Source organism: Maylandia zebra, linkage group LG8, assembly GCF_041146795.1.
Source record: "Maylandia zebra isolate NMK-2024a linkage group LG8, Mzebra_GT3a, whole genome shotgun sequence".
Lineage (NCBI taxonomy): Eukaryota > Metazoa > Chordata > Actinopteri > Cichliformes > Cichlidae > Maylandia > Maylandia zebra.
The window spans coordinates 23,941,872-23,958,840 of record NC_135174.1 but is presented as its reverse complement, the minus strand read 5'-3'; the positions used below and the strand labels follow the sequence as shown (position 1 = coordinate 23,958,840).

Here is a 16,969-nt window from a genome sequence, read left to right as displayed (position 1 = left end):
TGTTGCTGTACATCGCAATAACCATTTTCTCTCTTTCTAGTCTCGCCCGTAAGCATCACTTTTTCATCCCACAAACAAAACTGGTGTAATCGCTCAATGTAGCCCCCATAACATAACTCTGCTTTGAAGGGGCTTCTGTAATTAAGGCTTTGTTGTCATAGACGTTCCCCTAAATTAATGCTCATGGCGGTTTGTGTTATAAGAGAGCTCACTTGATTGTTCAGATTTAATTCAGCAAAGAGTCTATCTGTGTCTGATTATGCGTGCCTACATGCTTCCAAAGCAAAAGATGTGAATGCATAAAAAAGGGCTTTTAACTGTAAAGGCTGCACCATTAATATAACCTTGTAGCGACTCATTCAAGCAGAAGGACGTAGCAGCTGCTGTGTTCCCATTCATTTTACACCCACTCAACTGTAATGAGTTTCAGAATGATAGACATCTAAAAAAGTACCCTTAGGTGGTTATACCCTATATGTGTGTGTGCATTACATGCAAAATGTATCAGATCCAGTGAATTAAACATTTAACATCTATAGGCTGGAATTGGTACTAATGATACCCGGTAATAGGGGTAATAATTGCTTACCATGAGACAGGGTGAGTAGGGGAAATATGGGTCTGATTTTCACCAGCATACAATCATAATGGCACTTTTTTAAATGTGTCATTGGGATTTTATTAATACTATTATTCAACATTATGGTTTTAATGATAGGTATTGACTTACAGTTTTTAACTTAACCATTGGTTTAGTGGCCCAGGGCTAGTAAAAAAGGAATACTTGGCAAATTGATTGGCCATCTGCTGGCCCTCAGATAGTGATGGAGTTTCCATTTATCAGTTCACCTTTGAAGTAAGTTAACCTTGAATAGCAAGTAATTTTGAGAGACAGTGTTTTTACATTAAAGTATCACTAAAATACTTCAATATACCACCCATGGTTTAAATGAGAAGATTAGCAAGTGTTTTAGCTGATCCCATTCATGCCTCAGTTGTTTCACACAATGATCGCAGAACTAATTTAACAAGTAGCTTAACTAAGTTAGTCTGTAGATGAACTATATGGTCATTGAGATAGCTTGGAGCAGAGTTGGAAAAAAAGGTGTTTATGTTGAACACAGCTTAATTTATTATCCATACTCTGTGCTCTTTAATGCTATTGTGTTTTTTTTTTTCAAATTCAAATCAATTGTTGAGTCAGGCACAGTAGTTTCATATCTGGCCTTTTACTGTATGACACCTAATTAGTGACTGGTTGTCTCACGTGGACATACTGACAGATTTTTTGGGGAAAAAACAGCATTTAAATTAGTTTAAAAGACTAAAATTGAATGCTGATGAGCAGATATACTGTCTGTTTGGTTAACCAGCTTTGTAGTTGTTGCAGCCAAGTGTTTATGCAGCATTCATTCTAGGGTTTCTTTATATTGTGTACCAGTTGACATGTTAAACCCCCTTTCCTAGTAAAAATTAAAGCCTGTAAATTGACATTTGCTGATAATTCAATGACAGTTAGACAATTAGACACATTTTTGCAGTCATGATTTTAACTTCTCCTTGAGAACCTGTGCTAGGGCTCATAGACTCTACAAGTTGTGTTGTGCCACATCCTGACAGGAAGAATATTTGTTGCTTTCACAGGACAGATAGTTGACAGCTCACTTCTAACCCATCAAGATGCTAACTGGTTGCTTTTCCACTTGAGAGGATAGTGAGGGAGATGAGGAGGCACAGATAAAGAGACACAGTGAGAAGGGATGGGTCTCGGGGGTAAAGCTCTGGCAGTGGAGGAGGACAGACTCTGACAGGAACTTTGTTACCCTGTTTACACGCTCTCCTCCTATTTGCTCCAGCAAACAAGATTGTCACTCACGGATAAATAATTTAGTCCCGCTGCTTTTTGCCACTGTTTACTGTCAGATCCCTTGCATTGCGTGTATCTGCATATGTTCTGCCTCCAAATACACATAGTTCAGCTTTTTCCTATTGTGTTTCCTGTCGCTTTAGAAATGTCAAACTGAAAAGGGGGGGCTGCCAGATGTTATCTAAGACTGACAACCACAACTTTTTGTGGTTTATAAGCACGTATGTAGCAGTTGAGTTATGCTAAACATATTGACGCTGGTATGGCTAACTAGGAATAGCTGTCAACCTATACGCTGTAAGGTGAATGTAGAGGCCTGGGTTCCAGCCCGGCCCTGTCTTTCCCCTGCTCTTCCTCTCACCTTTCTTGTCCTCTTTCCAAAGTTCTATTCCAACAAAGATAAAAAGAAATGTCTAAAAGACTAAAAATATATATATACATCCTGCCTTTTCTTCACAAATGTGACCAGTTTTAAGTTTTTCTTTAAAACCCGTATCATCTTCCACCCACAGTGCTATGGGTAAATAGGGAAGTACGGCTGTAAATAAAGGTCTATACCCAGCCTTGTCTTCTTCTCGTCCTCATTTTGATTTGAAAGGCTTGTTGAATGAGCCTGTCTAGAGATGAAGAATGGATTTTACCACAGGTCACTGCCACAAATACAAATCTATCAGAGGCGGTGATGGCTTCTGTCATGTTTTAGAGAAGAGCGAGGGCTTTCATATGTGTCCGTTCCCTATTCTATTTTCCTAGCATGTATTTTATGGCGTTATTTTTGTGCCACTATTCTGAGCGCACGTAAAAAAGGTTTGCAGGTGCAAGTGTTGCATTTTGAGGAGAAATTTATTTTGAGTGAAGAAAAGCTGAATTTGAGTGAACAAAATTCATTGCTGCATGCAAAAAATGTATATCCGTGTTTGCTATTATCCATATACACACGCACAATAGCAGCCCCTCTCACTCAGTTTTTGTATTTGCGCTCGCAATGTGTCGCTCACGCTCTCAACATTTCTGCCCGTGCACGCTCAACTCTTTCTGTACACCGTTATATTTGTGCCACAAAACCAGCCAATCACAGACTTGGATGCAAAAAAAATCTGATTGGCTGTTTTTGTCTCCAATCAGCTCGAAAGGACGAAATGCAATATCCCAGAATCCATTTCGTCCAAAGCTCAAACGAGGCAGTGGCGGAGGAACACAGAGTGGCGGAGTTTGAAATATTACTCTTTCTGGGACACAAAATAAACTTTTAAGATATTTTCATGTTAGAATGTAGCTGTGTGAACTTCAAATATCTGCTCGATTTATCAAGACATCACATATTTGCATAAGTGCTCCAACGTTTTCGGAGATGCCTGTTACCCACCAGCTGACCGGGTGGGAACTCGGGTTAAACATAATATATAAGGCTGAACTGACAAAAAAATCACCGACTACACCACCAGGTATTATTGGAAAAACCATAAAGCCTTTGAACGAAAACAAACGCTGTTGTGACAGTGATGTACACTGTTTTGTTGGTATATATGTATGATTTGTATCACCTTCATGTTTCCAGCTTTACAGCTGTGGCTCCAGCAAACATCAGCTGATACTAGAAATTAATTTTAAATAAATTCTAACAACAGCTGATCAATTTTGAACGTGCTGCTGTTGTTGTTTAGCGCAACATCCGCTGGTTTCCTGTTTCTGGCGCAAAGTGGGAGATAAACAAACAAGAGAGACGATCAGCTGATCATTGATCAGTTTCATGATTGAAGTAGCAACAGGAGAGGGAGGGAGAATGAGGAGAGAAGAGGCAGCTAAGACACAGAATAACTCCAGCTTTGTGTCTTTTTTATTCTCGCTGAAGTCTTTTCCCCTCAATACGGATTGAGTATTGTAATTGGTCCAGCCCAGAGTTGATTATTACCAGCTGGCTAATCCACCACCTTTCATTGTTTATACCATTACAAAAACAAACAAACTAACATAAAAATGAAAAATCACCATTGGCCCACCGGGCAAATGCCGGGTAAATGCCCAATGGCCAGTCCAGGTATTCGGTCAGCTGGTGGGTAACAGGCATCTCCAAAAACGTTAGAGCACTTATGCAAATATGTGATGTCTTGATAAATCGAGCAGATATTAGAAGTTTACACAGCACCATTCTCGCATGAAAATATCTTAAAAGTTTATTTTGTGACCCACAAAGAGTAATATTTCAAACTCTGCCACTCTGTGTTCCTCCGCCACTGCCTCGTTTGAGTTTTGGACGAAATGGATTCTGGGATATTGCATTTCGTCATTTCGAGCTGGTTGGAGACGAAAACAGCCAATCAGATTTTTTTTGCATCCAAGTCTTTGATTGGCTGGTTTTGTGGCACAAATATAACGGTGTACAGAACGAGTTGAGCGCGCACGGGCTGAAATGTTGAGCGCGCGAGCGACACGTTGCGAGCGAGCGCAAGTGCAAAAACTGAGCGAGAGGGGCTGCTATTGTGTGTGTGGATAATAGCAAACACTGAAATACATTTTTTGCACGCAGCAATGAATTTTGTTCACTCAAATTCAGCTTTTCTTCGCTCAAAATAAATTTCTCCTCAAAATGCAACACTTGCACCTGCAAATTTTTTTTACGTGCGCTCAGAATAGTGGCACAAAAATAACGCCATAGTATTTCTTCCAGATCGAGCCGTATCTGAGCCATATTGAAGCAGGCACGCACACACACACACGAACACCCATTCACACTCATTCCAGTCTTCCTGTGGTCAGACACAGCTGCGGACGAAAAATCTAAACACTCACATTCTCTCAAACATACACATGGTCATGCACATGTCTCTTTTTCAACTGCACCCGAACTGTTGAGAGGCTTTCAAACTGCATGTCATGTCAGTCACACCCTCACAGTTACTTCCAAATGCACACTGATGGCGGAAAGGACTGTTTATTTCTTTTTAAACAAGACCCCCCCCCCACCCCCCCCCCCACACACACACACACACACACACACACCCCAGTTCTATGAATTCAGCTTTCACTATTTTATTTTCCCACACTTTGTGAGACTGAATAGAAAGCAGTCAAGTGTGCCCAAAGTTAATGGTAATCAGAAACTGGACTGAAATACCCTCATTAGTAAGAATGTTAACTTATCAAGCTGAGACTAGCGATATGGCTGGCCAGCTTTCCAAAGGCATTCCCCTTGTTTGCATAGGTGTGTGTACTGTAGAGTGAAAGTAAGGATCTCACCCAGCGTGGTCAATATCTAGTTCTGTGAGAAATTATACCGACCCCTTCCTACTTTTCTACTTGGAAAACTACTGGGAAATTCATCAAAGGATAGAGCCGTAAGTCCAAGTTTAAGGATTTTACATTGTATAATATTTTAATGATCTGAACGTATCACTAAAATCGCAAGTTTACTGATCTTGGGTGCTATGCACTCTTTCTGAAATCTGTTTGTGAGAGTGGATGCTTTAATCCCAAAGGTTTTCTCCTCTTCAACGTCTCCCCGCAAGAGTCAGTCTTGTAATCTGAGCCCTCCTTCACACTAGGAGGCACTGTGGCCTAGTCATAATACAGTGTAAAAGATGAAAATATTGATAGTTTATGACACGCAGGGAAAGTAAGATGAACTATGGCATCACTTCTAAACCCATATTCCCACAATGCTGGGTCCTAGCAGCTTAAACCGGTCTCCTGCGCACAACAGAAATGGATAACTCATTCATCTTTAGTTGTGCAGCAAAAACTTTCCTTCTGGAGGCAAAGCAGCAGCTGTCAAACCCTCCTTTGATCAAATGAATTAGAAGAAAAACATGTATGAAAAATCCCCTGCATTTCCTTTCTTTCTTTCTTTTTGTTAAAGTTGCAGCACTCCATCCTTCTTCATGCTCCAGGCACTGAGTACAGCATGCCTCTGCCCTGCAGTAAGATTTCCCAGATCCTGCCCATATCTTCACAGGCAACGGGACTGATTATCGGCAGGGCAGAGGTAATGCAGCTCTGCCCGGCATTAATTGGCTGATTAACATGGGGACAGTTTAGCGCTTCACTGTCCCACACTCGGCCCATTAATCAAGAGGGATGCTGTGCCAGCTGAACCGCTGCCAACAGCTCCACACAGACCACTATAAAGAGAGCTGGAAGAGGTGTGGGTTCAGCACACAGCTGAAAGGGAGACGTGATCCACGCTTTGGCCAGACAGAGTACTGCAGTCTTTAAAGTGGTGCGTGGGAAGAGACTACGCTATACAGCAGCACTGAGTGCGGCTGGATTTCAGAAAGCTAAGAATTATGGGATGTTTCATTTCAGGTAGTTGCATGCTGTTAGAAGGCTAAAGCTAATAGTCTAATTCTGAACACATACGTGTAACGAGGGAAAGCAATCAGAGCTTTTTGTTTTTAATCAGACAAGCTCGTCTAGCGCCATTGATCACATGAAGAGCCTCAGACACATCTGCCAGCTGTTCATATGCAGCATTCCAGACTCCGGAAGACATTTTTATCTTTCCCTTTCACTGCAGATAGTGTGATCTAAATACTGCTATATACAGAAATGGAGTAAGGGAGATGCCCTAAGGTGACGCAAATATTAAAAGTGCTGCGCTTCTCAAGCAGTTTTTTTTTTTTTTAGCATTAAAGAAAATCCTGCATCTACATTTTCTGGAAACAAATCTTTTCTCTAGCTGAACATGTGTAGCTGAATTCATATTAGGACAGTTGTCTCTTGTGGTGTGTCTCCTTTGCCACCTCGGGCTGTGGCTCAGGAAGTAGAGCAGGTTATCTACTAATCGGAAGGTTGGTGGTTTGATCTTTGGCTGATGCAGTCTGCATGCATAAAGTATCCTTGGGCAAGACACTGAACTCCAAGTATGAATGTGTGTGAATGTTGGAAAGAAAGCGCTTAGATAGAAGTGCTTGTGTGAATGGTGAATGGCATGTTGTATAAAGCACTTGGAGTGCTCAAGTAGAGTAGAAAAGTGCTATATAGAGGAATCATTTCATTTACCTTTTTTTTCCAACCACTTATAAACCACCAACAACCCATCTGTATCGAGGCTTTGCTGTCCTCACAGACATTCACAAAAGGCTCATCTTTGCAGTACTAATAAGTACTTTGGCAGTGTATAACAGGTTTTTCAGGGAAGCAGTGTAAAATTAGAGCATTACTCAAATAGTTCCAAGCCACTTTATTTGCCTCTCAGTTGCATTTTTTGTGACAGCACAGCTCATTCGCTAGAAGTGGAAACCCCTTGAAATAACCTTGATCTTCCATACCATTGTTTAGTGTTGTGACTAGTCAGGTCGCATGCCCTGTCTGCTTTTTTTCTTTTCTTTCATTTGACTTCCAAACATCACGAACTTCTGCCAGAAACATTGAATTGACTTCTGAGGAAAGCTTAATCTATGTAAATCTTTGGCTGCTTGTTTGTCAAGTGGCTGATCAGAGACAGTTCACAGTTGGTGCTGAAAGGGCTTTTAAAAGCTCTGATGCTTTTCTCTTTTTTTTTTTTTTAAAGTAGACTTGGCTCGCATGCAGCGGAGCACCACCCACCCCTGTGGATGTTTGACTCTGCTATTCAACTGCAGTGCGCAAACAGGTGACAGTCTTGACAAGTGATGACTTGCGATTGTTGGGCTTACCCGTGCACCTGGGTTTTTTTCGCCAGAACAAGAGAGGGAGACGCTGTTGATGGCCAGCTGATGTTTCTGTGAGCCAAAGCCATACAGCTGCTTAGTTGTGTCTTTTCGCCCTGTGTCTGTGTTTAGGCACACTTTTGCCTCCTGAGTAAACAGAGTGTACTTACTGTAGCACTCCTCTCTTAACCATCGCTGCACTTCCTATTGTTGTTTTTGCTTTCAGATCAGAGATGTGTAAGCGGTCAGTTAACATCTAAATTTGTCTTCTGTTGTTCATTCTTCTTAATTGTTTTACAGGCCAACTTCATGAAAGGATTTTTTTTTGCACATTTTGTTAAAATATGGCCTTAAATTATGCTGCCTGAGTGTTTAAATTACAGTCATCAAACAGATACACTTCTGCACAAGAATAGGAAATGCCTCCCCCAAGCCTGTTATCAATTGAGCCCTGGTGGTTGGCGGTGGATCACGTTCTGTCTTTGATAGCTCAAAGGATCTGGCAGCTGAACACCCCCTCTCCTTTGCCTTTTTTCTCTTTGGTCTCTCCTGCTCTCCATCCTCATCGTCTGGCAGATAATTGTCCCTACAGTTAGGGGTTTTGCGTGTGCGTTCATAATTGAAAGCAGCACTCATGTCCATAGCTTCCGGTCCTACACCAGTCTTTTATTGTATATCCCTAAGCTGATCCATAGGGTTGGAAATGTTGTCACTTTAGTCATTTCTTTAGCTGGAGCTAAAGATGCAGTTTGTTTGTTGCAGCTACGCAGATTATTATAAATGGCCTATTTTCCTACACTGTTCAGCATTGTCAGGAAATGAATGATGAGTGAACAGTGGCGCTCTTAAAATAAACAGAAACCATCCGTTTCAATTAGACGTCATAGTGTATCAGTGAGTGATGTGAGCAGAGCTGCATGAGGTTAAAAACAAACAAAAAAATCCCCCAAAAACTCAAAGATCTGTTTATATCTTCTTCTGAGGCTTTGTCCACATGCATCACAGCTCAAAATGTACTTTATGCATTAGCATATTGCTCATACCAAAAATAAAAAGAGGCTATCAAAGTCCTTTCCAAACCTTGTCACAACAATCAACACTCTTCTTTTCACTTTTTTTTTTTTTTTTAATCTGGGGGGCATACATTTTTATTCAAAGCAGGGTATTTTTATATATCTCGCCACTAAACACATTTTTATTTTTAAATATAAACCCTACTCTGGTCTTAAAGTGGAGTTTGAAACGGTTTCTAAATGCTATAACCGTCATCCACAGTCAGTTAATTACACAATCAAGGTCTCGGTGTAGTTGAAGACCTGTCAACAATTACAAATCATTACAAACTCGGGACCTACCTGTAGCAGCACACGCGCACACACACAAAACACAACTGGCCCAGTTATTTTAATGCCACCACTGTAACACATGGCGATGTTGGGCGGAAATAATGACATGGGTTGTGAAGGCCGCTAATGCGAACCAGATGAGGCAATTCGACTTAAAAGGCAGAGAGGGAGGAACACGAGCAGGACTGGACAAACTGTGAAATGACAACACGGCTCACGGAACAGGATCGGCCGCGTGACATTTACGTATCAGTCTCTGCAAATGCGCACGACAGCATGATCCAAGCAACGGGAGAGAGATAATTTACTTCACTTCATATGTACAGTACAGGTGTGTTGTTACGCCTGTGGCTGAACAAAAGACAGTCCTGTTGTGCACAGAATTTGTGCTTTTTTTTCTTTTTTTTAAACCAAGTGGGATGATGTTATTGGAAACTAAGTGGGTCCTTTTTATGTGAGCAGTGTTGCAGTGAGCTTGGCCCTGGGCCTGCCTGAGGCCAGCTTCAGTCCTGTTATGTTCTAGCCTGGCCGCAAAGTGCATTTCTCTCTCATGCGGCCCCTGACCTCCTGACGCATTTCCTGACCCAGGAAATAGAATTAACACCTTGGCCTGGGCCTTCGGGTCCTACAGCAGCATACGCAGCTGTGCCATAGCCTAGTACAGTCCAAAACCAAGCAGACCAGTAAAGCTGAAACAAAGATGGAAAACAGAAGACAGAAGTTTTCTTTTGAGTGCATGAAGATGGATTATTATTAATTATAGGCTCAGTTTCCCAGACATGGATTAAGCATAGTCCAAGTCCCTTTTTTTTGAGTTTCAGACTAGGCCTAATCCAAGTGTAAGAAACTTGTTCTTGACTGTTAAATGTTTTTATTGGACAGTTTTATTGCATTGCAATTTTAGCAGTAACTGCATCCAAATAAGGAGCTAAACTTTACCCTCAGTTCCAGTTTTGTTCTTTTATCTTGAGATGGGATGTAAAATTGTGACTAAAGAATAGCTGTATCATGTGCAAACAGGCGAAATTAAGTACTTGTATTATATTGTACTATTTGACATGTGTGTAGCATTTCGCAGCCCTCATCTGAATGGCTTAGTGTGCCTCCCAACACCAAACATAGTGCAAACTGATGTAAGGGGACCACAAAGATGTTTGATCTTTCCATCAGTGTTTTTTACTCCAAATTACAGTCGTCTATTATGAGAGATCTTCTGTATCAGAGATTGATGGTGTGGCCCACTCCCTAATGATATTAGAAAAGAAAATCTATATGATACCAAGGGTGGCACATTCCTCCAATGTTTTTTATGATATGATTTTAATGACTGCAGTAAATTTGGTAACTGGGGTTTAAGATGAGAAAAGTGGATTATCTGTTTATTAGATATTTTATGTGAAACATATATCAGGAGAGATGGACGTCGATATTCCATAGTTCACATGCTTTATCTGCTTTTTTCGTTAGTCAGATGCTTTATCAGACAAGAAACACACACATATGTTCATTTTCTCACTTGCACACAGATACGCGCACACACAGATTAGCCAGTTCCTGCATTTAAGCACCCCATATGTTTGCGTTTTAGTCACACATTGCCAATCTCATGGGAGCACTTTGAAGCTTACTCCTCCAGAGCAGATCATAAAACGGGAGTATAAGTAGTTTTTCACATAGTTGTATCCCAGAACACTCCCACCACTACCACCTCCCACCCAACAGCTAGCTCACTGCCTCCACCTTCCACCTCCAGTCCATTTACTCTTAAAATGCAGTGTGAGCTTTCGATTCAGAGAGTTGCTATGACCGTACATAAAGCGGGTCCCATCATATCGGTTCTGTTCCTATGCTGCAGTAGAAAAGCTCACATTGGCAGTAATAGTGAAATTCTCCCATGTTTGCTCTATGAGGCACACTATATTATGTACATTTCTGTGAAAGCTTAACCAGTATGGGGTTTAGGCTTTTTTTTTTCTCCTTTTTGCATCTGCACAATGTTTGAATTAAAAAACAAATAAAAACATGTTTGTCTGGGTCTCAGCCCAACCTTTGCATCTCAACAATATATTGAAAACTCATTTTAATTTGACAAACTGCATCTTTTGAATTGCAGTGTAGAAAGTGTGCAAGAATTTACCTTAAACATTTTGCAAAAGTTCTCATTTCATAGACTGATAAATATTCTCCGCTGCATGCCGTACAGAAGATAATGTCTCACAGGACAGCTCCTCCTTGTTTCTTCTTGTCTGGTGTCTTGTATCTGGAACTTGACTGTCACTTTCCTGCACTAACCCACTTGTTCTTCTGTCTCCACAGTACTTCGAGGTGCCCTTTGACTCCAACATGAACAGAACAAAGAACCGTCCGCTCGTCAGAGGACAGATCAGGTAATATTTTCCTTCCTGCATATTAAACACTGTATGATTGATTTGGTATAGAACTACCATCGGTACGTTTTATCCTTTTAGAAAGACTGTAAAACAAATTGCCAGAGAATGCACATGAGGAGTGAAGTGCACCAGCTTCACCACGAGTTTGGGTTGAGTTTAGTGCAGCGACACTGTGTGACAGCTGCTCAGCCACCCTGACTAACTCTTGTACATCTCACTGGGTGAAAGACAAAGTGTGTTACTGTTTTCTTGCTCACTGACCTGATCCTTACCTTGTGCCTTAGCTGGATACTTTTCCTGGGGTGAAACGTGATCTAGCAGCTTGTGATGTCAGAGCCTCTGCGCACTTGCAGGCGATATGATGATTACTGCTTAAATAAAACAGTAGCACATATTAATTTACACCTTTCAGTTCCAGCTTTCCTTTTTGAGTTATTGTGGTGTTGAACCAGAGCAATAGCTGTTATGTAGAGAGACCTTAGCTGCCAGGAAGAGAAATGCATGCCAGCACTGATGAGCCTCTGCTCTCCACCTGTCAGGTGTAATTTGAACTTGTCAGCAGGTTGGAAAGGAGGGTGATGAGGTTGAGATGAGGTGTAGGTTACCTAACCACCCTCACTGTGCTACCTCTGCTCTTTAGATATCAGATAACCTCTGTTTTGGTGCTCAGTGAACTATGTGGATTGCCACGCTCCTACAAATCTTACTCAGTGACTGGATATGCTGGTCTCTGCTTGCCCCTTTTGAAAGACTAGCACCTTTAAGCAGCAGGCAAACACATGGATTTTCACTGATGCATAAACCCAAACAGACTACAGGTCTTCTTCAACCATTATCATTGCCAGGAAATTGCCTCATTTGCCGTTCATTCTTACAGGATGAACAGCTCCCCAAGAAATAAAGCAACCTGTTGATGTGCAGCTCTCTAAATATAGACTGAATGTCCACACGATCTTTTTTTTTTTTGTTTAACTAAAGATTCTGTTAGTACCATGACTGGTTCTTCACCCACACCACAGCTATCTCATCCCAGTTTAAGGAATTCTCCATTGACATGCTGTTTAAAAGTGTACTGGTGCTGCTGAGGTGGTTATTGGAAGTGCTCTCCCTCTGTCTAAACACAGCCTCTCTTCTCTGGCTTTTAGCCTTCGTTTGACAAGAGGAGGTGTACGTCTGTCTCTGAGATTCACAAAATAGCTGCATCTCTTGCTCATTGTTTCTAGCACGTCTCCCTTCTCCTCATTCACACATACAATCTCGTGTGGAGACAGAGAGCAGATTGCAGGCCGGACTGTCCTGTCAAACAAGCCATCAGGAAGCCACATTTTACACATCTCTGTGTTGCCTTTAGGAAAGCGCTTTGTATGAGTTAAATTGTGTTACCCAGCTTTGTTTGTCCTTACTGCAAAACCTGCTCCGCCTAGTGTGATGTCAGTGTTGGATGTAGTTTGTTGTGTTACATCAGGACAATACTAGTATATCATCTTTCCCACCTTTTTTTTTTCTTTTTGGAAATGTGAATGACAGTCACCCTCTCTTAGTTGTGGTCTTGTCAAATTTGAGGCTTCCAGATGTGGTGAGGCAGTAGATCATTTTGAGTATCTCTAAGGAGAGCAATTCAGATTGCAACTGTTACAACCAGAGTTGGTTACAGTGTGGAAATCAGCACATACTTAAGTCAGAGTGGGATTTCAGAGTTTCAAAGTTCAAAGTTTTAATGGATCTGAGACTACTTATTTATTTACTTATTTATTTAGGACAGTGCATGTTAATGAACATAAATGTAAAAAAAAATTACATGAATGCAAAGATACCAGATTATAGCCAAGGGCTAATTTCCATCTGTTGTCCTTAAGCATAAAAAATAGACATAATAATTCATAAAAATTCATCATTCATTCATAATAAAAACTCCATCACCAAACTTACACATACACACCATTCTGTTCCCAAATAAAACATTAAAACTATACAACTCATACATGATCACACACTTGATTTGTCCATAACCAGTTTTTAACCTTTGCCTTAAACAAATTGAGTGTAGAGCATTCTCTAATGGGTTGAGGGAAGACTGTTCCACAGATGGCCTCCCTTAACAGAGAGGACGTTCTGCCCAAATGCTGTCCGTCTGTGGGGTATAAACAAGTCTCCTCGGATTGAAGCTCGAGTGGTCCTGTCTGAGCTTTCTTTATGCCTAATGAACTGCTTTAGTGGTGGTGGAGAAAGGGAGTGTAAAACTTTATATATTAAACACACTCTTTTAAGTTTCACTAAGTTATTGAAGTTCAGTAATTTATGTTTTTTTAACACATGACAGTGGTGGTGGGAAGTCTGTTTTTTGTCAAGTATTTTTAAACTTCTTTTATAAATGTTTTCAATAGTTTTAAGTGTTGTTGGACAAGCAAGTGACCAGGACGTCAAACAATACTTACTAGCTTTTATAAAGCCATCAATGCATCTCAGTTTTACCAACAGATTTTATCAAACAACTATTTCAGTAACGTGAACTAAACTTTGAGTAATTTAATCATATTTACAGAACAGTATACAGTATTACATTTATTTAAATGCTAGTAAAATGCAAGGTAACTGAAGCGTAGTCACCCTCAGTGCTTTTTCAACTAAATATTCAGTTTTTGTGTGTAAATTTCAACAAAACGAGTAAGAAAAACAGGTTTTGAATGTTTTCTTGAGATTTTTGTGGCAGATTTCATGTCAGTGGATCAGTAGGCTGTTTTTAGTAATATGTGAGTGGTGTTGAGTCTTAGAAGGTTCCATAAATCTGTATTCAGTTTCCAGTTTTACACCAGTCCCTCAAGCCGCTTTATTTCTGGTCAGGCTTGAATAGAGAAGGTTTGCTTTCCACAGTTTACTTTGCGCTCTCTGACCGTTTGAGTGCTTCACAGATTACAGGGCTTTAAGTAGATTCATCTTGTTTCTTCAACCTTATGGGTGTTTTACATTTGGATCCATGACCTTGATTGTGGTCTAACCAAAAGGAAACCTGTTGGGCTTTCTGTATTGACATTAAGAGCCTGACGTTATGACTGCGGCTGTGTCGAGCTGTAAGCAAAGGACACTAAACCCACCTCAGGCCATGTGACGCACTCCCTTCCCTGACCCCCACTGAGCCAGCCCAGAGCCAGGCTGTCAGCTGCCCAAAGCCAGCCTGCACGGCCCCATCTCAGCCCACATAAAAAAGACATAACACCACTAATCACATTAATGCTCCAATCCCCCTGTATGGCCACACCACCAAAATAAAAGCCCCGTTTGCTTTCTGAAGAAAAAGGCCTGCGTTTGGTCAAGATTTTAATCTCCTCCCTCTTTAATTTATGAAGCATTTACTGGTGAATTTGAACCAGACGTTGCCATCGCTGCTTTCAGTTAAAGATGAGGGGTGAAGGAAGAGGAGGAGGAAGCCTTCATCCAGCTAAAAGCCTGAGCCACAGTGGTTTCCTTCAGCTAGTTTTGATCTCTGGTGCGTGCACATGCTCTTCATCTTGCGGCGCTACTTTTATCCCTGACAAACTCTTATCAGATGAGTGTCCTCCATGCCTCCCGTTTTGAGACTCAGCCATGCTCGGCTGCTGACTGCTGGCCCCCACGGGTCTGCGTGTGTCTGTACTGAACATTTGAAGCTATTATTGTCTTATCTGGTGTCTGTTAGAAAGACTTAGGAAACATTATCAGCACACTGTTCCCATGCTTTCACCTGAGCTTTGTATAGTCGATATAGCTGACTCCCTCTCTGTTTGTCTCCCTTCCTTATATCAGCCCCCTCCACGCAGTGTCCTTTGCTCTGGCCTGTGGAGTGCCAGGAGTCGCTCTGCTCACGCTGGCAGTAAACCCCTTGACAGGCTTCCTGGGCGCCCTCAACATCTTTCTCTACACCTGTTGCTACACACCGCTCAAGAGACTCAGCATCACCAACACGTGGGTGGGTGCCGTTGTGGGGGCGATACCTCCTGTGATGGGCTGGACTGCGGCCACAGGTTGTCTGGAGCCAGGTATGAATGTAGCATTGTACTGTTCTGAGCTTCTTACATATTTACCCTTCTTAAATAACACCCATATTATCATTTTTAAGGTGCTGTTATTACAACCTTTCCCATAGGTGTTCAGTTGGGGTGAAATCTGGAGACTCCAGAAGAAGCCCAGAAAATATGATTCACATAGTTGTAATATTCAAAATTACACTGTTATGTCCCCGAATGAAGGGACACGTTGCAAGCCTGGTAGAGACCACTCCTCTCTGCAGATATTTCATCACGTATTGATTTGTCGTCCGACATGCTCTAACAGCATAAGCGAGTCTTCTGATCCCGTCACTTAGTCGAGGTCAAAGGTCGCATCTGTATTTTTGATACTAGTGTAGACATTTTAAAGTTAGTTGTAGGAAAACCTGCAGCTTGAATAGATTTATCAAACACAGATGCCAAATATCTGCTGCACACACAGCTCTTCAAATGTGATTTCGATTTACTGCAGATCTCTGTTCTATATCATTGTAAATCAAATATGTTCTGGTTTTAGACAGCTGAACAGGATGGAACAAGTCATTTGAAAACATCTCAAGTATAATGCCCCCCCCCCCCCCCCCCCCCCCCCCCCCCATTATGGGACATTTGATATAACTAAATAATTAATCGAGGAATTATTAAAAGATTAATTGCAGGCTTACTGCACAATGAAACCCATACTGCGCCTCAGTATTACTGTCATAACGTCACTTTTCACTCGTGCCAAACTGTGATGCGATACAAACCCAGCATGTTATTCCAAACTAAAGGCGCGTGCTGTTTCGTGTCTTCAGCCAGTCTGTAGGAAAAAAGGCTGCATATACAGTACACAGACATGGCTTCCCGGACTGCCGTCTTCTAAGTTTTTTAGTCGTGACAAAATTATAGCTTCACTTACATCCATTTAAACCAGAATGCCCCAAAACAACAGATTTGAGCTTCTGAAATATAGCTTTTTGCTAGTTTTCCTTCATAATACTAATAACATTACATGAACTACATAAATCTTGATGAAAATAATTATTTGTTGCAGTAGGTAATTTGATCATGTGGCTGTGCTCTTGTGCTAACTTATTTTAGTGTGAGACCGGGCCTGATTTTAAAGCACATAAAGCTCGATTTACATAATGCCCAGGGCCCCTGTAGCATTATTAGTGCTTTTGTTCGTGTGGAGTTTAAATGCAAAGTGTCAAATGAATTCGGTATTAAATGAAGATGTTGGAAAGATGGAACCCGAGCAGGTTATTCAGCATGTTTGGTGACACATCAAGTGTTTGGTTATGACATCTTTGTGAGATGTGGTGTTATGTTGCTGCTCTGTTGTCTTAGAAATGTTCGTCTTCACATTTGTTCTACTTATTGGGGTTTTTTCTGTCTTTTTACTTTTAGTTTGAAGTAATTCATCATGAAGTAATAAATAGGCCAGAGTTATTTAAGGGGTTACGTGACCTCTCAAAGTAAAGTGCACTCATTTCCGTTCATAGTCATACCAAAGGTGTGTTGCTCTCTTTTATCACGGGACTTAACCTCATAGAGAGAATTTGTATTGTACTGTGTTTTGTGCTGAGAAAGCACAAAGACCCACAGGTCTGTTTTTTTATGTTTTTATTTTTATTTTTTTAAACACTTGTGCAGGATGTAAAATACAAGCCACTGCCGCTAAAACAAAGTCTTGTGGCGAGGGAATTAGATCAAGTATTTTCCCTTCCTGTCA

General features: G+C 41.1%; 1 protein-coding gene across 1 annotated transcript in view; it reads left to right on the top strand.

Annotated features, from left to right (window-relative positions):
- cox10 (cytochrome c oxidase assembly factor heme A:farnesyltransferase COX10) overlaps positions 1–16,969 on the top strand; it is a 35,613-nt gene that overhangs the window by 16,822 nt on the left and 1,822 nt on the right. Inside the window, exons 5-6 of the mRNA XM_004556702.3 lie at positions 11,157–11,227; positions 15,011–15,243. Of these exons, the coding sequence (XP_004556759.3) occupies positions 11,157–11,227; positions 15,011–15,243 (304 nt within the window). The remainder of the gene's footprint in view (positions 1–11,156; positions 11,228–15,010; positions 15,244–16,969) is intronic.